At 38.4% G+C, this 25,158-nt stretch overlaps 1 protein-coding gene across 2 annotated transcripts; it reads left to right on the forward strand.

Annotated features, from left to right (window-relative positions):
* Positions 1-4,264: 4,264 nt before the first annotated feature.
* On the forward strand, positions 4,265-24,798 carry LOC117409067 (cyclin-I). 2 transcript variants are annotated; one of them, XM_058990848.1, is made up of 7 exons: positions 4,265-4,286; positions 9,909-10,065; positions 20,017-20,151; positions 20,691-20,765; positions 21,535-21,675; positions 22,760-22,990; positions 23,423-24,798. In XM_058990848.1, the coding sequence occupies exons 2-7, from the start codon at positions 9,952-9,954 to the stop codon at positions 23,909-23,911; spliced, it is 1,185 nt and encodes a 394-aa protein (XP_058846831.1). In that variant the 5' UTR covers positions 4,265-4,286; positions 9,909-9,951; the 3' UTR covers positions 23,912-24,798. The 2 variants fall into 2 exon arrangements, with proteins under 2 accessions (XP_058846831.1, XP_058846823.1); XM_058990840.1 differs by lacking the exon at positions 4,265-4,286 and adding an exon at positions 5,833-6,077.
* Positions 24,799-25,158: the final 360 nt, after the last annotated feature.

A 25,158-nucleotide genomic window follows, 5' to 3' on the forward strand; every position in this document is an offset into this window, starting at 1 on the left:
TAGGGTTTTACGTCATGAACTAGCGGAAGACTCGTGATGACAAAAAGTTCCTGCCACAAAATATAGTCCCTGTTGTTTTAATTAAAATATTTTACTAACAAGCCCCTAATTCCCATAAATCAATTACAACATTTGTATGTTACAGTTTCACGATTTTTTTTTTTTTTTTAATGGAATAGATACATTTAAACGTACACGTCTTTACATTATTCTTTCAATGTTAAGCGGAGCTATTGGTCCCCTGAGGCGGCCGAAGCACTACTTTTAAATCTCCTAGTTTGTCTTGTGTGTTTGAAAAGTCCGCCGAAAATATCGTGCGTTGATTGGTCGTTAGGATGGAAATCTCGACTCATGGTTGGTCAGAGTAGTTTTATTAGCTGGACGAGATTGGTTGATATTATCAGGCACCATTCGGTTTCATTGTCAATACGATTTGTCGCTGGACAGATTTAATTAGATATGTATATCTTTTGTGCTTTGCTGTTTTATGGAAGCCAGCTACGGGACACCCAGGACCCAGGTCTTTTCCTCCAGCTCACATATCCGTGACTCCTAAATGATGTAAAACTATTTGTCTATGTAGGTATGTCATGTAAGGCAATACAGCTTCATTTTATTGAAGACATTCATAAAATGTATTTCTTCAGACTATACAGTACCCATTTTTTTAAAAAATACATTTAAGTCATAAAGCCTTATTAAACGTTTTCTAACAATACAAGTTGTAGTTTGTTTATATATATATAAACCCCCTCCCTGCATGAAAAACATGTGCAAATGCACATTGATTTAATTTAATTGTTTTGTTTTATTGTTTAATTATTTCTGTTAATTGTTTTATTGTTCATTGTTTAATTTTCATTGGTGATTATCCCCTGCACCTGGTGATTATTATTAAATTAGAGCCGGGAGCAGGGTATAAAAGAAAGGCAGCCTGTGTGTGCAGGTGTACCAAGTGAGTGAAGATTTATTTGTGGTAAAAAAAAAAAAAAAACACAAAACACAAAACACAAAACACAAAACAAAACACACACCACAAACAACAACCCCAAACCAAACCTGTGTATTTTGTTTGTTACAGGTAAACGGCTTAGCCGTCCTGTTTATAGTTTAGGTGCCTGTGTTGTGTTTCAGTTATTGCTCAAAGAGCTAGGTGTTTGTTTTTGTTTATTTAGTTTATTAAAAAATAGCGCTTCAGTGCAGTAAAAATCAATTTCCTGTGTCTGGGTCAGTGTTTTAAAGGGGCAACGAACTGCAGAGAGGTGCGATTCTGTTTATATATATATATATATATATATATATATATATATATATATATATATATATATATATATAGTTCTATCACATGCAAGTATTATAAAACACACATCATCTTGATTCAAACAGCTCCTTCAATGGGAAAGGCTTCAGGCTGGTTATGAAAAGAAGAACATGAAAGATGAACCAGTCCCATTGGACACTTAGTAGGTACAGTGCCTTGCGAAAGTATTCGGCACCCTTGAACTTTGCGACCTTTTGCCACATTTCAGGCTTCAAACATAAAGATATGAAACTGTAATTTTTTGTGAAGAATCAACAAGTGGGACACAATCATGAAGTGGAACGAAATTTATTGGATATTTCAAACTTTTTTAACAAATAAAAAACTGAAAAATTGGGCGTGCAAAATTATTCAGCCCCCTTAAGTTAATACTTTGTAGCGCCACCTTTTGCTGCGATTACAGCTGTAAGTCGCTTGGGGTATGTCTCTATCAGTTTTGCACATCGAGAGACTGAAATTTTTGCCCATTCCTCCTTGCAAAACAGCTCAAGCTCAGTGAGGTTGGATGGAGAGCATTTGTGAACAGCAGTTTTCAGTTCTTTCCACAGATTCTCGATTGGATTCAGGTCTGGACTTTGACTTGGCCATTCTAACACCTGGATATGTTTATTTGTGAACCATTCCATTGTAGATTTTGCTTTATGTTTTGGATCATTGTCTTGTTGGAAGACAAATCTCCGTCCCAGTCTGAGGTCTTTTGCAGACTCCATCAGGTTTTCTTCCAGAATGGTCCTGTATTTGGCTCCATCCATCTTCCCATCAATTTTAACCATCTTCCCTGTCCCTGCTGAAGAAAAGCAGGCCCAAACCATGATGCTGCCACCACCATGTTTGACAGTGGGGATGGTGTGTTCAGGGTGATGAGCTGTGTTGCTTTTACGCCAAACATAACGTTTTGCATTGTTGCCAAAAAGTTCGATTTTGGTTTCATCTGACCAGAGCACCTTCTTCCACATGTTTGGTGTGTCTCCCAGGTGGCTTGTGGCAAACTGTAAACGACACTTTTTATGGATATCTTTAAGAAATGGCTTTCTTCTTGCCACTCTTCCATAAAGGCCAGATTTGTGCAGTATACGACTGATTGTTGTCCTATGGACAGAGTCTCCCACCTCAGCTGTAGATCTCTGCAGTTCATCCAGAGTGATCATGGGCCTCTTGGCTGCATCTCTGATCAGTCTTCTCCTTGTATGAGCTGAAAGTTTAGAGGGACGGCCAGGTCTTGGTAGATTTGCAGTGGTCTGATACTCCTTCCATTTCAATATTATCGCTTGCACAGTGCTCCTTGGGATGTTTAAAGATTGGGAAATCTTTTTGTATCCAAATCCGGCTTTAAACATCTCCACAACAGTATCTCGGACCTGCCTGGTGTGTTCCTTGTTCTTCATGATGCTCTCTGCGCTTTAAACGGACCTCTGAGACTATCACAGTGCAGGTGCATTTATACGGAGACTTGATTACACACAGGTGGATTCTATTTATCATCATTAGTCATTTAGGTCAACATTGGATCATTCAGAGATCCTCACTGAACTTCTGGAGAGAGTTTGCTGCACTGAAAGTAAAGGGGCTGAATAATTTTGCACGCCCAATTTTTCAGTTTTTTATTTGTTAAAAAAGTTTGAAATATCCAATAAATTTCGTTCCACTTCATGATTGTGTCCCACTTGTTGTTGATTCTTCACAAAAAATTACAGTTTCATATCTTTATGTTTGAAGCCTGAAATGTGGCAAAAGGTCGCAAAGTTCAAGGGGGCCGAATACTTTCGCAAGGCACTGTATCTTCCACCATAAGCATGGGCTGGAGAGACCACGTTTTACCAGCCTGCAAACCTAACCGGACCAGAACAGAGTCCCAGTTGAAAACAATTTGATCTGTTGCAGATGGAAATGAAGGAGCCTGATTTCAGTTTGCTTTCAAGTCAACCTAAGTGGCAAATGGAAGTGTGGAAGAGTCCTCTCAATAGATATTAAATGGGCTCAGCATTTATGACAGTGTGAACACTATAAACAATGTGTACCTCAATGGTTTAGATTTAGATGCACTCTCTGCAGGATAGAAAGTGCCACGCTGGCCACAGAAGGAATGTATAACACCTAGTACAATTTGAATGGCCATAAATATCTAGTCATCGAAAAATTGCTCCCCAGGACTAATTTCGATATACATTCTTATGAGTTTACCTGGTAGTTCAATGATAATATACTTTCATGATGCACCAGGAAGTGAGATAAGGTCATTCACTGCTGGGTATGTCCTACATTTGCTCTAAAAAAGCAGGGATGACCAAAGCTTTAAAATGTTTTTTTTTTTGCACTTACAACATTATCACTATCACCCTTTATTGTGCTTAGTTTTATTCATTTTAAGTTGTTTTCCCTTTTAAACTGTTCATGCTGTGTTGTTTTATAAGTGGGGTTCCACTGTACAGTATAAAAGTTTGTTTTTAAAGGATGAAATCTATAGTAAATTTTGAAAACAATACAACTCATTTACTGTAATTCTTTAAGGGGCCACATTGAGAGCCTTATTCACCAGCTGTATCACAAATATACACAAAGTGTACGGTACTGGATTTTCTGTTATACAAATGTTTTAAAAAAATCTACAATTGTTATTTGGTTGCTTCTCTTAAATTTGTCTAATTCTACTGTTTTTTTTTAATTCTGGTCTATTTTTTCAGCAGGAATGATTATGCTTCTAAGCACTTTCAAAAAACTCTAAAAAGAGCGGTTTGAGCTTAGCAACGACAACGATGTCAACGTATTGACGTTTTAAAAACATGTGTTCTGCTGGGTCTTTTTGGCCGACCACTTATAAAGTGTCGTCAGTGTATTTGCTCGTTCCCAGTGTATGGTCAAAAGCGTTTCGAGAAACACAGTCATATGCGGTAGCAGAAAACAGGCCAGAGATGCTGAGAACCAAAGAGGCAGTGCGCTGACCGAGATGCAGCATGTATGTATTTGGGTATGTATACCATCTGTATAGATTACATTGTAAGCACAAAATCTAAAAGTGCAGAGCCAGGGATAATAAAAACAAAGCCAGGGAATGTCTTCCCTCTTGAAGCAGTGTGTGCATGGACGATTTACAGTGTAAAACCTATAAAATCATTGCATTTAGTTTAGTTTGCATGCTTTTAGTTTTTGTTTTAGTTTCACATTACAATATACTGTATATCAGCAAACGTAATGTTAAGCTGAATTGAAATGTAAAGTGAGTTAAACCTTATGAGATTGTGGGGTGAACGAAATTGACTGAAAATGGAAAGTTTTGTTTTGCAGCCATGTGGACAAAGATAAAACCAGGGCGTGACGTGCGTTCTTCTCGCAGCGGGAGCAGTGTTCTTTGACAGTCATGTACAGTAGGCACGCTATTCAGGAATTCATGGTATTCTTTGAAAAAAAGTCAAATAGCTACTTCAGAAAAACTACCAAATTTGTGGAGTAAAGTGTTTGTTAATTTATACTGCAGAGATACCAGTAAGTGAACCACCCCCTTTTACTTTAGAGGTTTGAATTGCACCTTAAATGTGCAGCCGCTGCATGACCCCACTCCCTCAGAAAACACTTAATCAACCTTTGAATCACAAATTGGCATGCAGATTTCAATCAGCCCATTGATTTTGTATTCTAACCCTGTACCGCCCTGTAACACCTGTAAGTTGCCTTGGATAAAGTCATCTGCCAAATAAATCTAGAATAAAAAACAATAAGATGTTATTTTTTTGCTAGCATAACTAACATAGTTTATATATATATATATAAATACATATATATATATATATATATATATATATATATATATATATATATATATAAATATATATATATATATATATATATATATATATATATATATATATATATATATATATATATATATAGAACAACATAGTGACGTTGTGCATAACTAGAACCTTTTGTCCCTATATTCAGCTTTGAGGAAGAGCAATGTACACAGAATATGTGCTTTCTATTAAAAGCATATATGGAAAATGTAGTGAAAAGAAGGCAACACTATGAATGAAAGTAGTAAGCACACCAAGTAACACTTTAATTCAAAAACATGGTTATGGAACTGCAGCGCTAACATTTGCCCTTCTCATCTCATACAGAACTCCTCATACGGAATAAAAATCGATGAGATTAATGGAATCGGATTTTTATTTATTTTTTGCACAGCACATTCTGCTCCATTCCCAACTCCAGCCTAGATCTATGCCTCTTGCACCGTTGTTTACACGTCGTCGCGTGTAAGGGGGAGGAGGAGTGGTGAAACCACATCACCTAACAACACAGCCATTTCAGAGATACATTCGCCTCGGAAAATAGTCCGGCACAAAAACACATACATTTTACCCAATGAAATCATATATACTAAATAAAATTCGACACTTTATTAATTAAAACATCGTATTACATTAATCGCTGTGCTGTTTACACTCAAGGAGGTGTGCTTCTTTGTGGTAGTATATTATGTAAATTTCAAAGTGTTTTGCCTAAAGTGGGTTGGTCCTTTCTTTCCCTTCCGTCCCCTCCTTCGGAAGTAGATTTTCTGTGTCCCTTTCTTTTTCTTTTTAGTTTAAGATTTGCCTTCGAAGGTTGCTCTTGTTTTTTCCTTTCTAAGGATAACAGACGCCAATATGGAAGAGTAAAAAAAAAAAAGAAGAAAAAACACATTTTGGTTTTTTACTTCATTTTAATGGACCGGATGATCGCCAGGTCAAACTGTGAATCTCACAGCTTTGCAGGGGAGGTGAGGACATATATATTTATGTAAACGTATTATTTACATAAATATTTAATAAAATTACGGAAAATAATCAAAATAATAAAAAAATGTACCCGATTTCAAAATATTTTAAACATATATTGGTTTACGTTAACTGTCATTTTTGTAAATCATTCGGTTGGATTGTGAATGAACAGAGACCAGCCCCCCAAAAATCAGAGGTTTATTTACATGTACTAGTATTAATACACTGAAGTCTTTCACAGCTAACTCTGCTTGTTGTAAAACTGTTCAGTCATGTAATGTATTATTAGTAACTTACAAAAAACATACAAACCAAGGTTACAGTTATTTCGTTGCCAGTGTTTGTCACGTAAAGGTGATGTAGTTACTTATTTTATGGGCATTGTTGGTAGGAGTGTGTATATATATATATATATATATATATATATATATATATATATATATATATATATTTAGCTGGTTCACACACTACATATAACAAAGATAATTATATTTTAATAATAAATAATTCTCTGTATGTAATATGGGGGCTAGGGGCAGCTGGGTATTCAGTATCTTCAACTGTTATCGGTAAAGGGAAAATAAAAACAATACACTTGTAATGTTTCATAAGTAATACTTAACTTATTTGTAACAATGTATTATTATTATTATTATTATTATTATTATTATTATTATTATTATTAACCAGTAGGTACCATAGAGTTTAAGATGTGTTTTACAAAAGAGACCTGATGTTGAATTGTATTTTCTTAATCACTAATGTGCATTTTAGTAAAATGGCATAATAATATGTGTCTCAAATTCAGGACACCTTGCCAATACATGTTTGCAAGGATTATTCATCCTCTGCCCAAATGACTGATAACAGCCAGGGAGAGAATATACTGGTCACTATCAGAAGTGGAATGTTACTGGCTTTATGACTGTGATGTGAACAAACAGATTTCCCCTCAGATATCAAAACACATAATGCTGATGTGTATCATAAAGTCACCGCACTGACCGTGAAGTTCTGCTTCACACTGTAAAGTCCCAGGTTGATATAGGATGCAAATCCAGAGAAGTTCTTAGTCCTAAACCCAAGAAAGACATTTGAGTGGAACATCAGAAAGTAACATTCAGACTGGTTAGTTATACCCTCAGAGAACTGCTTTAATATGCCCACACTGTAAACTGAAAAAAAAATCTTGGCTTCACAGCACATTATATATTGTAATTTTTTTTTATTAAAACCTTCAAGCCCAGATTGATTATTCAAACCTCCTGGAACTGTTTGCAGTAGTAGAGAAAGATGGAAACATTGGAAACACCCCTTAAATTTTATTGGTTATAAAATGATACTTTTGACATGATATCTAGGTTTTTCTACTGCCTAGTGTAGATTTTCTTTTTGGTTAAACAAGACACAGTCATGACTAATATGCACTTGTTCTTTCATATTAAACCTGAAACAAAAAATATCGTACGCAAGGTTTTTTTATTCTTTTATTTTTTAGATATTGTTACTTTATGTTATTTTCTCGAGGAATTTCACTACAAGTTACGATGGTTTACCTGAAACAGTGGACCCTCCAATTATTTTTATTTATTTATTTATTTATTTATTTATTTATTTATTTATTAAACTAAATTTAGCGTGACCAATTATTATTTCTTTATTTTCCCCCAATTTGGAATGTCCAATTATGTGTTTTTCTCCTCACCGCAGCGAGTCCCCACACAGCACAGACGTTCTGTGGGCATGTGAGCATCCTCTGATCTCACAAGCCTAAAGCCAGAATCGCTTTTACGCTGAGCAATCCAGAGCAGAGGTGGCGGGCTACCGATCCCAGAGAACAGAGACCAGCCCTGCCTCTGAATGTGCTCATGTCTGGCCAGTAGGGTTCGCTGTTGTGCGATGAGGAGAAGCAATCCGTGCTGGTGTCCCTTCCCCACCACCCTGGACCTCAGAGCCAATGTGACGTCCCCAACAAAGTTCGGCCTCATTGCATAGCCTGGACACGAACTGGCGCTGTCCAAACTGTGTGACTCATCCTGCACTCCCAGCGGCAGCGCTTTAACTGGATGAGCCACTCGGGGACCCCATTTAGCTTGGTTGTTTTGCATTGTGGTTAAGACACTTGCTTGCACTGTGCAGGTTGCCAGTTTTAGCATGGCACCCGCCCGGTTAAACTTGCCTGGGATGTGGCGGTTAACACATTTTAAATACAACACTGATTTATTGTAATGAATCCGTCAATAGCAAATAGAAAGGAAGTCTTTTATAGTATAACATCTCCTTTTCTGAAAGTATTACCAAGTTAACCCCTCATTGATATGGTTGGCTATATTGATCTTGCTACTGTATTGAATTATTATTCAATGAAAAGTCAATGCTTTGTATGTTAAAGGACTAAAAGAAGGAGAAAAAGGCACTGCCATATACTGGCAGCAACTCCTATACAAGTCGTGGACTTTGCCTTGGCTTTACCAGTTTAATTGAAAAGTATTCACATCCATGAACTCCATAAATGGGGGCAATACTGTACAGTCAGGTCAGGTACATCATAAAAATATATGTTACACGACCCACACATAACTTCTGCATGTTGTTAACTTTACTATTATAATTTAGAAAATATATTAAAAGAAAAAAAAAAACACAGTAACTGCCCAGGTACGTAAAATATACTTTTTTTTTTTTTTTTTTTTTAAATTTGTTTCTCTTAAAACAGGGCCTAGAGAAGGGAATCCAGGAAAAGGGGTCATGTAAAGAGAAGTCAGTTAGTCTTTTTTGTTTTGTTTTACCAGTTGAGGTCAGGTGAGCAAAGCTACTGCACACAACTCTTGTTTCTGTTTCTTTTTATCAGGTGCTATTGCTGCAGTTATCAGTAGATAATGGGATTTACGTACATTATCGGTCCACTGGGGCGCTTTGCATTCACAAAGAATAGAAGCACTTGAGGTGCTTTCCTAATCATCCTGAATATTGCCACGATATTTACCTGTGTTTCACGTCTTTAAGAAGGACAAACTGTTGAAATACTGAATTTTCAACTTGATGTAGGACGCAAAGGTAGATTATGGCTGCAAAAGATTGTGTCTTTGGAAAAGCATCATTCAAAGTTATCCAGCAGTGGGAGTTCAAGAAGCACACCAAATGCAGATTCAGATTACAACTCATCATTTAGAGCTGGGGATTTGAACTCACAACTTTTTTTGTTGGCATTAACAGCATTACAAAGATTTAAGATGGATCTAGTTTTAGAAGAGCAGTTTAATGTGACTCAAGAAAAAAAATTGCTGTATGCTTCACTGCTGCATGAGATTACTGAACACAGGCTAAAATGCAGTGATATGCAGAAATAGTACTGATGGGTTATAATAAAAGAGAAACTGCATTGGGTCTTTGCATGAAAACACTGTTTTATCTGGGTCAAAGAAAAAGAGTGATCAGAAAATGTAGTAAGAGTTTGCAAGTTTCAGTTGAGGCTTATCTCAAAGGATTTCAAAAGTCATCATGTGTTGATTGCTTTTTGTTGGGTCTGGAGTCTTCCATTAGAGACCAGCTCAAGTCCCCTTTCAATAATGCATACTGAAGATTGCTTTCGACGTGAATGGGATTCTTAGGATACTGAGCACTTAAGTCAGTACAGACAGTGAAATTAAGTGGTTCATTAGAACCACTGCCTCACTGGCTTGTAGGATATACCTTTATTCAAACCGGTATGTTTAGTGAAGCATTTTTGCTAAAAGAAACAAAAAAATAAACAACCCTGTTAAACAGAAAACAATTTATAAAAGTTCATACATTGATATTAGTTTTTTGTCCCATTACTTGTGTTCTAGGTAGCTGTATCCAGTGGGGTGGTAGGCGTATCCAAGGGGTGTCATGAAGTTTTCAGGACCCTTGGAGAGCCAGAGATTGTCTTTCCTTCTGGAAATGGCAATCTCTAGGGAAGCACAGATGTGGAAGGTGTACGTGCCAAAAAATCCAACCAATCAGGTAATTAACACACTGTAATAATTTGGACTTTATTTTTAACAGCAACCTTTTGATGTCTGCAGGGTATCTATTAACACTAGTTGTTCTTTCCTTTTGCATCTACACTAGCCTGGTCTACTGCACAGTTACCTCCCTAACCATTGCTGACTTGATTGTAAGATAATTAAGGCAGGGGAGTCCTGTCAGGTTTTCTGACAGCTGGATTTGCACTAACAGACGCTATAGTTTTGTTTCTGCTAACTTGACAGACCTGAAAGGCTTTGGCAATCAGTAACACTGGGTTTATACAGTGGTGTGCGCAGGTTTTATCTGGACTTTTAAAACTGCAAGAATAGAGGGAGCAATCTTATTGGCTAACAAGTGTTTCCAACCTGTGTGAATAAGGGTGTGTTAAGTAAGTGTGCCCCTCAGAGCAGCTCAATGAAAGAACCCACTTAACAGCATGCTCAGTTCCACTCCTCCTGAGCAGCTCAGAGCTCTACAGAGCGGATTTCATTGGTGATCTGAGTGAGTGGAACAATTCTTGCTCAGCACCCTATGTCTTGATATCAGCACTGCTTGACACTTTCAGAACTGCCTGATCCCCTTGACAACCAGTTCACTTTGGGAGGGGTTGGTAGGGTGTGAGTGCCTTTTTATGACCACACCAAACATACGAGAGTGTTCAGAATCTGCAGGCCTATATTGTTTTTTACGGCACTCAAGCTTTGCCTTGTGTTGAACAACACCATTATGTCTGCGGATTCTGGAGCATATTTGAACGCTCTGTGGTGTGCTACTACTTTCTTAATGTCCCCCTAGTGTTCAAATGTTTAATATATCTTGAGGGAGATTTCAGTAAGAGTAAAAAGCTTTCAGGTATCTAATAACTGTGAAAGTGAAAGCATCAGCAGATACACCTTAACATGGAGTAACCTCTGGGGCAGTTGAAAAAGCAAAACATTTACCAGCTGGTTTGAACTACTGTCTGGTGCACAAAGTTTTTCGCAAAATAGTTTATCTTCTTGCCATTCCTAACTTGCCATTTCAAGGTGAATGACCAAAGAGGGTGCATATTAAAAACTACCTTGGAGAAACAAAATGAAAATGTCAGTCAAGCAGAAAGGGGGCTATTTTGTAAAGAGTTTGCATGTTTTGTAGCTACATGAAGTGTTCAGTGTGCAGTTGTGAAGGTGCAGAGCATACACTGTGTGGCAGCTTCACTGCCTGGCTGTGTTTCGCTCTCTACAACTCCTTGTGATGTTTCGTTAACTCGGCTGTTTTTCCTTTTGAGGAATTGAATAGTGGGTAGCGTTCAAGTAAATGGGGCGTAACAGGAAACAGTCAACCGCCAATCAGATTGAGCACCTTGAAATGGGTCATGAACAAGGTACTATTTTCATCAAATAAGATGCATTTCCCTTTAATGGGAATTAATTTGCCAGAAGTGGTAGCTGTTGAAACACAGGAGTTTTAATGGAATACAGTCTAATCTGGCAATAGGTGAAGTGAAAGAAAGAAATACAACAAGGGCGTGAGGTTATACTGTATGAGTTACACAATCAAGAAACAATGCAGTACCCATACCAGTAGTGCCACATGTTGGCCAGTCCTCAAAAGTGGGATTAAAGCCACAACCCCAAACAAACTCCATCGAAATTGCTATTCACATTTTTTTATTGTGTTTTCTGTAGCTGACTTTGTGGTGGACAGTGAGTTATCTGTGGTTATGAACAATTTAGTATTCAGCCACAGATTTAATCAGAGCTATTACAAATTGACCATACTGTAGCTGCATCAAAGGGCATAGTTGTTTTAAATTGTATTTTAAATCTGTAGTACAGATTGTCATGTTGCAGACAAAACAACACCTTTCTTTATTCTGTCTTGTGTTTTCCATGATGAAGGTACAGTTCTTACACAAGATACTATACATACTCACACACAGACATCTCAGTGCTACCCATTTATAACACCATAGTTTGGAGCCAGTTGTTAAGAGACTGCTACTGTGTTTGTGTTCCCCTTATAATATAAAGTGGAATGGCATTTTAGGCCAAAGGGGAGTGATGGCTGTGTCGCATTAGAATGAGGAAGAACTGTAAATAGACAACTGCATAAAACAGACACACAAAATAGTTATGTGCTTAATTACCTGTTTCGGTTTCTCTCCGCTGTTTTTTCTGGGAGATCCATTTTGATACTAAGAATTGAGGGGTGAACAAGCTTCTGTTGTCCAACTAGCTGCCCATGGTGAAAGTCATAGATTTGTGGAACTTGCTCTCAGTTGATAGCAGTAGCATTTTTTTTGTTTGTGCTCATTTGCTGCCATCTTAACTGCTATATAAATGCATCTTCGATCTTTAGTGTACACACTTATACAACAGCATTTAAAAAAAAAAAAAACTCCTTAAATGCCCTTGACCTAGTTTCTCAGTACAACAAAGGCAGTGCCTCAGAAAGTTTAGGGTCAGCAGTCCCTCCCTGATATAAGAGAGAGACATGAGACAGCAGATGGAAAAGTTAGCACATGACATATGGGATTGATAATGGTCTTGTTACTCGTCTATTCCAAAGGGCAAAATAGTTATTCCTGTAGTTTGCAGAGCAAACAAATAAATACGTGCCCTGCTGTGGGGATTATAAAATAACCTGATAAGAAACCAGAAACCTAAAGATTTATTTCATCAGAGTTAATCTACAGTGTTGAACTTTCAGCCAGCTCATTATCCTTAATGTCAGAGTTTCTTCATGAATTAATTAATCCAATTACATAACAAAATATATGCATAGATGCAAGAAACCAGAAACCATTCATTTGACAGGGTTGCTTCAGTATTTGAAGTGTTCAGGTGCCAGCTCTTGTTTTTAAAGGGCTTTGTGAGTTGGCAGACACATCTATTGTGCTTTGTATAACAGGTGAACTTTTGTAAAATGGACATACATACCAAGCATACTTCTCAAGACAATGACATGTGTGCTTGTCACTAATGCACCTTTCTGTGTGTTTTTTAATTTTTTTTTTAATTCCCTTTCTGACATTGAACAGAATATTGTCTTTCAAATTGATTGCGATTACTGTATGCTGCTCAACCAAAGGATACGAGTTGGTGTAGTCAGCTTTCCTGACCAATTGAATACATTTCCAAAATATATCAAAATAGCCTTTTAATATATTGATTTAATTGAGCCCAGGTGAATTGTGTTGGTTCCAATGTGTGAGCTACTTGTTCTGATTCTCTCTACAGGACACTAATACCTTGTTTCCATGGACAGCCAACTCGAGTCGACTCGGGTGCGCTCGAATTGCTCTGAATTCTCCCATAACTTGAGTTGATGAAAAAGGTGGCGTTTCCATGTTTTTTTGAGTTACCTGACGTATCACTCGAGTTGGGCAGGAAATACTACAGATTTTCCCCAGTAATAGTTGCGTGTTAAAGGTCAAGATGTGAATTCATTGCAGACGGTATTATAGTGAAATTGTCAATGATTTAAAAGATAAATCCATCTAGATATTTTTGCGCATTTGTTTCACGCAGTACACATACATACTATGCTCTATATCACTACATAATCATCCATCTATCTGTCTATCTATCTATGTATGCATGAAGCGCATTTAACATGAATAACTGTATTCAAACTGAGTATTATTATTATTATTATTATTATTATTATTTCTTCTATGTTTCCAGTACTTAAAAAGGCTACACAATTCTACAGATCTGAAGGGACTAAATGTATGTGTACTATTTTTTTTATTATTTTTTTATTTTTTTATTATTATTGCATCTAACAAAGAAAAGCCTTATACAGGTAGTGGACAAAAAAATGGAAACACCTGGGCAAATGAGGGACACCAAGTATATTGAAAGCAAGGGCTTCCACACAGGTGTGGCTCATATGTTAATTAAGCAAATAACATCCCAGCATGCTTAGGGTCCTGTATAAAAATGCTGGACAGGCCTGGTTGCGTATAATTATGGTTGTCATGGCTGCAAGAGGAGACCTCAGTGACTTTGAAAGAGGGGGGATTGTTGGGGCGCGTTATGTGGTTCATGGAAACGTAGTATAATAGGTTGCACTATGTGACTGTGTAAAATGTAAGTAGATCTGCTTTATTATATGTGCTGTTGACAGTAGTTCAACTGCTGTGCTGTTGGATCACTTCACTCATTAGATGATGGAGTTACAAGTCATAGAAAGTGCCTGAAAGCACTAATTAGCACGAGAAGTAATTAGATTACTGGGGTCCTGGCAGTCTGGCTGAGGCTCTATTGAAAACAGCAGAAGGAGACGGGGGGTGCTGGCCAGACCTCAAAAATGATGCAATGGGGTCTCAAATTGCTCTCTGAGGGGAGGGTGGAGTTAATTTGCTTAATTCACTTTGTATCTTTTTGCATTTTCTATAATTAAATTCCCCTTTGCACAGAGAAATCATTATGTGAAATACCAACAGTGCTGATCATAGAAATGTCTCTGATGTGCTGTTTCTTGGTTTTTGAGTTTTTGGTGTCGGCTTGTTTGAAACAATTGAAAGAAAACCCAATCATTTAGGTTTCCAGGGACTGACTGTAAAGTAACGGTAACAGGATAACTATAGGCTACACTACCCGGAGGTAACTAGAAAGAGTTCTGCTCGTGTCTTCAGAATGGTGTGTTTGCTGAGTTGTCAGCTGTGGATGAACCAGATGTCTGTCTGTTCTTTAGAGCCTCTGTACAGGGTCAGAGGTCACAGCAAACCCAGTCTGCCGAGAGCAGCGAGTGCACACCCCCTGCCAGCACCCTATTAAACGCCAAAGTCACTGAATGCCAGATGCTGCCACTATTGTGCTACTGTAGCAGACACGACTGTCTCCCAAAGCTGCATTTGCATCAATATTGCAGACTGCCGCCTTATGATCAGCTCAAATAAGGGCCAGCTCAGCATTAAGACCGTTTTACTCGTTCTCTTTGTTGTAATGGTGAGCTTCCACTGTAGTAGGAATTTATACTGTATGTTTTGTAACATGAAAAGTAATATGCTAATAAAGCTAGATATCTTTAATGGCAACAACTGTTTGAGTGATGTACCCTGATTGCAAAAACTGCAGTTTGTATAACTAGCTCCAAAGAAGCAATCATGCTAGATTTTACATAATAGCCTGTATGTGTAAGCAAAGCAGTTTTTAATGGGTGTTGTTCTCAGCTTGGTTTCAGTTGTTTGTTGTTTTGGTGTAATTTATTGCACCTCATTCTCAATTCTGCATGTCCATAGTATTGCTCCCAGGCTGCTTCTGTGCTGTTTAGCTGTTTAGTACAGTTTTTAATGTATGCATGCTGTTTCTGCATCTTTGCTCTTTTGAGTGTTTAATTGGATGTTTGCATCTCATTTTCTCAAATGTGCAACTGATATGCTTGCATGCAAGTGCCACAGAAATGTACCCCATGTATAATAAAGACACTGGTAAAGTTAACTTGTTTTAACAAAATGTCTTCTAATGCCACATTACCAGCTGCCATTGGACCTGACTTGAAGGCGATTTGAAATCAGACTTACTCATTTCCATCAGTAGCAGATCGAGACCAAATAGATTTCAATGGGGACTCTCTCAGCCCGTTAGGTTTGCAGGCTGGCAGAACTTGATTTCTTCAGGTAGAATTGATAGTGGAAGTTACCCAATGAGCATCCAATGTGAAAGACACAGATTTTAAATCTCTGACTGCAGAAGGCTGTGAATATATTCTACCATCAGGAAATACACCCACCCCTTGTTATATTGCCCCTCGATTTACTGCGGATTTGGATATGTCGCGGTCCTGGTGTTGGCTCCCCATTTTTACTGTCTAATGCTTTAGCTGCAATATACATATACTGCATATGCTTTAGCTGCAATATACATAGGCATAAAACGAGGGAGTGGTTGGACAGTATTTGTTAGTCTATTTGTTTTTCTATGGGTCTCTCGCTATATCGCGGCCCTCGATATGTAGCGGGTTTATATTGGACCCCGACACCCGCAGTATATCGAATGGGTGTGTATTGCAAGTTGGTGAATTAATTATTAATTTGCAAACATACAAAAAATGATACATACTATACAGGGTAATTTACATTTAATGTACTCCCTATTTGCTGCATGTTTTCTGCACTGCTACAGTACAGTTGGGAAATGTAAGAATACCCATTTAAAAAGACAAGCAAGTGTAGAGCTACCCAAAAGTAAGTTACTGTAGAATAGCACCTGCTGTGAGCAAACTGAAAATGACCATCTACAAAGGTTACTCATTGTTGGAGACCATAAATAAAGCAACACGTGTCTGAGGACAAAAACTTACCGTTTTATTGGACTTGTTAGCTTTGCCGGAATGATTTTACTGTTGTCTGCATTCACTAGAAAATGAATGTGTCCAAAATGGATAAGCGCATACCATATTTGTTTTATTATTTATTTTGATCATTACCGTTAATGGTTAAATATATGGGCAGAAGGTTTAAACTTGTGATTGGAATAATACAATGAGTTACAGCACCAGACCTTTGGTCAGGTTTGGTTAGTTGTGTTTCACATTGAAGACTGCCCCCTGGTGGTAAATAAGACGGAGACACCCTTCCTCAATGGTCAGACAGGGCACAGGCACTTCAGAATCAGGACTGACACTGACAGGCATGAACTGGGGAGAAGTCCAGAATATGATGAGTCTGAATGCTAGATCAGCCACTGCCTGTGTGAACTTGGGTAGTCTGCTAGAAACCTGAGCACATGCCTCCGTTCTGGGAATGAATAAGGAAAGGTGAAACTTGAACTTGGATAGAAAATGAGAGCTGTCCCTTTAAACAGTGCCTACTTAGTATATTCCTGCTGCACAGTCTCCGCCCCTGACCTGGTCAGTGCTACCAGGCCACGGCTCCATTGAACTCCACTGACTTCCTCACTCACCCCCCAGCTCACGTGCTACCTCAGCAGTTTCCAGGCAGCTGATCGAAGGGTACGAGGTCAAGCAGCATCTGACAGGCTAAGAAACGCCCCCTCCATAGCAGGAGGGAGCCCAGAACTGGTGCTGTCTTAGAAAAATACAAAAATATAAAATATGCTTAATAGGCATACTTGATACATGACTATAAAACATTGTGGTGTAATATATCTCTTCATACAGTAATTAACCTTTGTGTACAGTATGTCCAGTGAGTACTAAGAGCAATAACTGGTAAGGTAAATGTAGCATCTCGTTTGTCATCTTCATAGTAACTAGTCCTACACTATCCAGTCTTTGAAATGAAGGATGAGTAGCAATGCTGTATGTATTTCACCTTGGGGATCTTGCAGAAAAAGCAACAGAAACAATGTAGACATTTGACCCTGCCTCAATGCCCAGGGGTATGAGAATGTGAGTGTGCATGAATGAATGAGCACTGGCTTTGTTTGCAGCCAGGCTTCATACATATCTACATGAAGGTGCAGGATTGTTGTAACATTCCTGAGGCTTTATCAAGTTTTGTTTAACACAACAGGTTTGAACATGCAATGGAACAGACAGTAATAGTCAAAATAAAAAAGTAAAACCTTAAGGTTTTTAGCTACTCCTTCGTATTTTAAAAGCTGTGTATTTCATGAAGCATGGTTCCTTCCTCCACTCTTGATCTTTTAAGCTCTCCCAGTACATGGCATGCAGTGTTATTGTAATGTCTTGTTTGTAACGCCAAGGCTGCGTTTACCAGCTTCCTGTTCTCATTCCTCCACCCTGGTAAAAAAGATAAACGTTACAGTTTTACTGTCTGTTTTAATATACTGTACTACTGACACAGGCCACTTCCCCAGCTCTACATAATCACTCAAACAGTTGGATTTCACAGCAAATAGAAACAGGTGAGCTACTTCCTGTATCCTACACAGTACTGATATTTGCCTGGAAAATTATACGTTATCACAGATTTTTTAACCTGTTTTTATTCCCAGGAAATTGTATACAAAATAAAAACATAAAGTAACATGGCTTGATTTTACAGTATACCAACAGTCGTAATCATACTACATATTATGATAATAATCTTCCACTTACAGAAGCATAGAAAACACTTACAAAGCAACTAATGGCAGAACAAGTCCCAGATGTTTGATACTGGTCGTTGAATTTCCTTCGCATGTTAATTACAATTTGAAGCGGTTCTCTAGATGTAGTGTAGAAAGTGTAACATACAGATGCATCCCCAACAGGACAGTAATTGGAGAGGTCCCCCCGTCATGATGTGAGCTTTGTGTTTGTTTGTTTTCTCCAGTGTACCATTCCTCACCAGTGTCAGTAGTTGAAGAATCCTGTCATGGAAACAGGGTTATTTTAGGAGTCCCAGTATGCCTGTGACTTGTTTGTATGTCTTCATAAAAATAAGTCAGTAAATACCAATAGTATGATCAGAACTGCCTACATTGGAAAATAATGAATTAATTTCATATTCCAAGGTATGCTGTTTAAGGTGGAGCGTATAACATATAACAATGCACACACAAATAAATAATAATAAAAAAAATAAAATAAAAAAAAGATTATACATATTTTGTTTTAGTAGGCTCTTCAACAGCAGATATCGGTGAAGCAGGGCCTGTGGTTTTGACTGTCGCCTGAAACTGACTTGACCTTGATGCAAGTCTAAATGCCTGGCCAGGCTGGCTTCTTGTACAAAGGGTGAGAGAAACAACAAAGCACAGAGCGCTATGTGCTCAGTGTCACAGCCTCTCTGCAGGACAACTGACAATCAAAACAATGGCTAGGACAGTGCTCCTCATTGCACCAGCCAGCTCTCATCAGCTGATCTCAATCCCCAGCTGCTTCAGTTTTACAAACTGACTTGGCAAAAAAATATAGGTGGATGTGTTTTGGTCAAGGTGGAAATGTTTTGGTCAACAAAACCTTCCCTTTATTCCATACTGAACTCTTACTTGGAATAAGAGACCAATTCACTTCTTCTTTTGCAGTGGAGTTGATGCCAGTGCTGTTTATTAATTGTGAATAATGGTAGCCTACTGTGAATGGTAGAGAAGGTGCATGTAGTTGTTAGTCTATCAATCTTATTGATCTCAACCTCCGGGTCCATGCATGACTAGAGGAGCGCACAGAAACAATAACCTCACCCCTGTATGTGATCCACAAATGGTATCATGAGAAACATCCACACTGAAACGTTCGGAGGCTCTGATTTATTAATAAGACAAAGACATGTTCCTAATGAAGCCGTTAGTGCTAGTGCTAACCCAGTTGATTTAACTTAGGGGAACAATTTCACTCGAGTTAGTGCCTATATGAAATCAGCACTGGGTTCAGCTACACTGTATTGGAGCAGTGCCCCTTGTATTTGTTTACATTGCAGTGGAATGTCAAACAGAGATAGGGACAGTGCTGGGAGTGTGGGACTCCTGATTCAGCAGAGCTCTCACAGGGCTTCTCTCTATCACTGTCCGCTCAAATCATTAAACCAAAAACGGAAACAAAATTTTTGCCAGATGTGTCTCGACCACAGAATTTATACCCCACTCGCACACCGGGTACATTTGAAAATGTACTACTGTATTTACCGTGCAAAGTACCAGCATTAAAACATGTTAAAGTTGCCATTGGGAGCAGTGTTCATAAAGTTTTAGCTCACCAGTCTAGTAAATTCATTAAAGTGCTGGTCATCCACAGGTCTGCTAATTTAAGGACACATCCATTAATGCACACTGAAAGATATATAATGAGAATTCTTCCCAAAGGTTTTGTTCACTGTGAGTGTAGTGTTCTGTTTGAGTTGGCAATTTCAATAATCTTGGTCACGTACAGTAAAAGCGCTGTAGATTCTTCAGTGGCTGTGTCGTTTTGACCTGTGTTTAACAGTGGTCACACTGTTTCAACCATTTTTCTCAACCTAAACTGCTCTACAGTATCCAGATCAGCCGATTGATTACATGTTTAACACGTGTAAAACAAGTGTAACAGTGTTCTCTGTATCTCTTTGTGCAGGATACAGATATCTCTCCAGCACAGCGGGATGAAGTGATTCAATGGCTGGCTGAACTTCACGACAAGTTCCATCTTTATCCAGAGGCTCTCGCACTGGCCATCAGTATTTTGGACAGGTTTTTAGCCATAGTAAAGGTAAATATCACACCGAGCTCACCTCCAGGCACACAGTCATTCAGAAAGTAAGATGCAATGCAGGAACCTCATTCTTTGTGATAGCAGAGCTACATGTCTGGCTGAACCTATTCTAAAGTAATTTCTGCAGCACAGGAAATATATATTTTGCATTCATTTAAGAGATTACTTGTATTTGTTAGTGCATTTAGATATTATGGTACTTTGTTTGTTTATTTATTTATTTTTATTTATTTATTTATTTATTTAATTAATTGATTGGGGTTTTTTTTAGAGATTTTTATGTCACCTGATCAAAAATAAACACTGGAGCTGGAAAATAAAACAAAAACAAGCATTCAGCCTTTACCCAAAAAATGACATGCTTTCATATTTTATACACAACTTTTTTTTTATAAACGGCTTGTGTTTTGTAGCCATGAGACGTTTGCTAACTATAGCGGTAAAAGATGATTTTCTTGTCACTCAGCAAACCCACACATCCTGAGGAAATGCCAGACAGCTCAAAACTAAACTGGTTTATTCTGGTTTCTCCTCAGGCCCGTCCAAAATACCTGCGCTGCATTGCCATCAGCTGCTTCTTCCTTGCCGCCAAGACCAGCGAGGAGGATGAGGTGGGTGCACTCCGCTACTGAACTCCCTGAACTCACACTGGTGTCAAGGGGTTCTTCTCCATGGCTGAACTGGATTTGTAAAATAAGGGTAGTGGCAGTGTGCTTAAAACTCAGAGCTGACATTCCCTATAAGACCATATTAAATGCTCTTTAAAATTAAGCAACCCTAATGTTGAATTTAACTTTCTTGCTGTGTCTTTACCTTTTCCTTTTATTCATTTAGTTTTGACCTTTGTACCAGGCCAAGATTTAGGGTTGCGTTAGTCTTAACTACCAGATATAAACTGTTGCTTCAACTTTTTTATATTTGGTTATTCAGCTGTTGTGGTGTGTAACTTGTTACCTAGACAATCTTTTATAGGTGTGCATTCTTATATTTTTGTACAGTGTGTTTTAACTTGTTCCCACATGCCCTTAAGGCTCTAATGTCCTGATTTCTAAAACAGTAGCTGAACTACAAATAAGCACTGTGCCTGTTTACCCTGCAACCAGTTTGTGGGTCAATTTCTAGCATTCTCAGGCACTCAGGCCTTCATTATTTCCCAATCATTAAACTGACAATCACAGTGACAAAAAACAAGATAATAATCAACTGCTTCTTTATGCTGTGTAAAATGTTCCTACATGGAAAGCAAACCATGGTGTATTAATTATTATTTTTTTTTTTTTTAATGATTGACTTTTTTTTTTTTAATGTAATTTTCTTGCTCTAGTAAGCGTGGTTGTTATGGGATACACTTTGTCTGAGCCCTTGTCTGTCTGCCTGTAGCGGATCCCAGCCCTGAGGGATTTGGCAAAGGACAGCAGCTGTGGCTGCTCTGCATCAGAAATACTGCGAATGGAGCGGATTATACTGGATAAACTGAGTTGGGACCTGCACACAGCAACGCCTTTGGATTTCCTCCATATTGTGAGTATGCGCTCCTGTTGTTCCACGTCTGCCTAATTCGGGATCTCCAGGAGCACAGGGGGATAACCTCCCATCTATCACTTAGGAGCCGGGGCAAACAAATGTGGAATAATCTGCTTTCACAGCTACTAATTCACAAAGAGCTGCTCTAATCAAAAGTTACAGCTCAAACAGTCACTTGTATAGATTCCTATTTAGAAACAAATGCAAGGGCAAAGGCAACATTTTTGAAAGGAAAAACATTAATGAATTAGCAAGGAATGGGTCATTACTCCTACCAAGCTGCAACTAAGTTGATTCTTTCTCGTTATATCCTACAGTGTGTGTGTGTGTGTGTATATATATATATATATATATATATATATATATATATATATATATATATATATATATATATATATATATATATATATATAATAATTTTTTTGGAAACTTCCGTATTTCCCCTTTCTTGACAATATTTGAATAGTAAAATATATTCTGAAATCAAAGATACCTTTCTTTCAAGTCAGTTATCAGTTTGTGAACCTTATCAGAAGTTTATTCAAACAGAGCTGCTTGTGTTCCAAAACCGTCAGTCAGTCAGTTGACTGTGGCTGTTACTGGCATTGATATACAGAGGAGGGTGCAGCACTTGTTTTGTTACAGCATAAAGTTCACCATATACTGGCATCTTCCTCAATTAAAGCAAAAAGTCCCTTTTCCTAAACAGTACAGGTTTTGCTTTCATTTCTTTAAGCATACCCTGTTGGTGTGATACGTAAATGGATAGCTCATGTTTCCACATCCTCACAATGAATTGTTTACTGTATGTTGGAGTATTTACTTGAACAGCAACTGACCCTGGTGAATTACTTGGATGACCTTGACTTTGACATCCAAACCAGTATGACTTTAGTGACTTTATGGTCAAGAAATCTAATAACTGAAATTGTTCCAAAACCGCTCAGTATGAAATAAACCTCCTTATTAAACTATGCTGGTTTGTTTTTTAAGGATCTTGTTAAACAAAAACATATGCAGTAATCCCTCAGCAAGGTGGCTGTTGTTAATTTCGAATTCTTTGTTTGCCCTCATTTTCCAGTTCCATGCGATGGTGCTGTCCAGCAGGCCCCAGCTCTTGGCCAGCCTCCCAAAGATGACCCCGTCCCAGCACGTGTCTCTGCTGACGAGGCAGCTCCTCCAGTGTCTGGCCAGTCATCCGCTGCTGCAGTTCAAGAGCTCCATGCTGGCTCTGGCAATTATCACCTTAGAGCTGGAGAAATTGTGTCCTGATTGGCTTGCTCTCACTATCGACCTGCAAAGCAAAGCGCAGGTAAGGAAATGCTGTCAATCATTTATCTTACTGTACACAAATAAACTAACATTGTAACAGAGCCACCAGGATGATTTTTCTTCCACAGCAGACCCACAGTAGCCCCACTGGTATCCTTTTACCAGCCTTCCAATGACATTGGCCATGATAATTGCTATGCTGTTGTCATAGTCTGCGGCATTCAAGTCTTTTGGCTTGAGTACCAGGGATTGTGTTAGGAAACTAGACACTAATACTAAATGCTATATACATGACATAAGCCAATAACATAAGTTAATCTTTGAAATAATAAAATACTAAAAAGCAGAAACATATATCAGTAAAATGAAAATTACATATGTTTTCATTCACATAATAAAAAGATTTAAAATCCTTGTACCAGTAAGGCAACTTCTATTTTCTGAAGCCTTTTTCTTTCCTCTTTACTTTCAGATTGATAGCTCCCAGCTGATCCGCAGCCGAGAACTTGTGGCGCGTCACCTGTCCTCACATCAAGCTTCCATGCCTCCCAATACTGTGTACATCTACCGGCCCCTGAAGCATTGCCTTGTTCCCTGTGACAGGGGAGCCTTCCGGGTTCAGCCTTCCTCCCTTGTCCCAGAGACCGGTCCTCAAGCAACAACAACGACGACGGCCAAGAACAGCAGCCGTCCAGGAGCCCCCCTCAGAGGCACAGCGGCGCCCCCCCTGTGCCGGCGCCTCTCAGCCCCACTCGGCTGCAAGCAAACCTCCACCAAGCGCAAGGTGGAAGAGATGGAAGTGGACGAATTCTACGATGGAATCAAGCGGCTCTACAACGAAGACGGTGCCCAGGAGGGGGCAGGCATGGAGATCGTTGGCTCCACCTGCTGTGTCACTGTGGCCCGGCAGGCAGGCAGTGTCTCCCCCTGCCCCACCCTGCAGCCCGTCAGCGTCATGTAACAATGTTAACAACTACGAATAAAACCGAGGCAACGGTTAAGGGCATACCTTACAGGCTGTGATGAAGTGAGCGAAAAACAAAATCTCATGCTGCTGATTTATAGTTTAACTGTTTCTGAAGCACATATTTAAAAAAAACAAAAAAAGATATACAAAAAAAAAAGTTCAAAACTCCCAAAAAATGTGGAACAAAAAAAGTAGAAAGAAATGTCTTGTTTCTCTTTAGTCTTTGATGTACGTTTGACTGTTCTCAGATTGCTGTTGGGGTTGATGTTTACTGTCCTTGCTTGTTCTGAATCCCCTCCACCTTTCATTGCTTAGAATCCTAACTCGGTTGTTTTGTGCTGAAGTCCGTCTGTATTCCTTTTACTTTTCTTAAAGATGTTGTGCATGATGGCCCGTGTGTGACCTGTAACCTCAGAGATGCTTAACAGAAAGGCAAATTGTAGAATTCTGGTATATTTAAGTTAATTTATAAAAGGCATCCAAAAACTCTGTATGTTAATAGGAAATATAGCAGGGAAGCTGTTTGTAAACCGCCCATTACAAACTATGAAACTGAAGAAAGTTGTGACATGAGAAATGTTGTGAATTCATATTATTTCTTAAGGAGGCAGCACAGTGATTTCATTTTCTTCATTATTTCCTGACCATTGTGCTCCATTTTTCAATTTATGTGAAACTGATCTTTTATAACTAAACAGATTGATGCTGTCATCATTTGAAAAGTTTTAAGTGAATAATAATTTAATCCTAATTTCTTTTGAACTCTGTATTATTCATTAATCACAAGCCTGTTGTTTGCAAAGCTCCTTTGGCAGCCTGAAAAGGGTAACCGCTGTTCTACTGAAACGCTCCTGGCAATAAAAACGTTGTTCTTGCATTCACTTTGAATTCTGTTTTCTTTGCTATTCAGAATAAGTGAATTTATCGCTCAATGGGTGCAGTTGGTCTACAGACTGTGTTTTCTAGTAATGTACATTGTAACAGCACTTGCACATTTACATAAAAGGTACTGGTTAATCCCTGGCTAATAGTTGAGGGAGGGGGATTTCATGTTTGGCAGAGGAGATACTGGTGAAACTATGTCACATTATACAAGGATTGAGAACATTTCACCTTTCAGGTGGAAGTATCTTTGTTATGTGTGTTGTTTTAATATATAATATATATCCCACTGGGTTGATGTTGGGTTTTTCTTTGATCTCCTGTGATCTGTTGCTGAATCACATCCACCAGAAGTCCTT

Source organism: Acipenser ruthenus, chromosome 2 (assembly GCF_902713425.1).
Source record: "Acipenser ruthenus chromosome 2, fAciRut3.2 maternal haplotype, whole genome shotgun sequence".
Classification (NCBI taxonomy): Eukaryota; Metazoa; Chordata; class Actinopteri; order Acipenseriformes; family Acipenseridae; genus Acipenser; species Acipenser ruthenus.

What these genes read in the sequence shown, in the direction of transcription:
- LOC117409067 (XM_058990848.1), top strand. Translation starts at nt 9,952, where the DNA reads ATGAAGTTTTCAGGACCCTTGGAGAGCCAGAGATTGTCTTTCCTTCTG. An exon ending in CAAAAAATCCAACCAATCAG is followed by an intron (nt 10,066 to 20,016) that starts GTAATTAACACA and finishes CTCTTTGTGCAG; the next exon opens with GATACAGATATCTCTCCAGC. An exon ending in GGTTTTTAGCCATAGTAAAG is followed by an intron (nt 20,152 to 20,690) that starts GTAAATATCACA and finishes GTTTCTCCTCAG; the next exon opens with GCCCGTCCAAAATACCTGCG.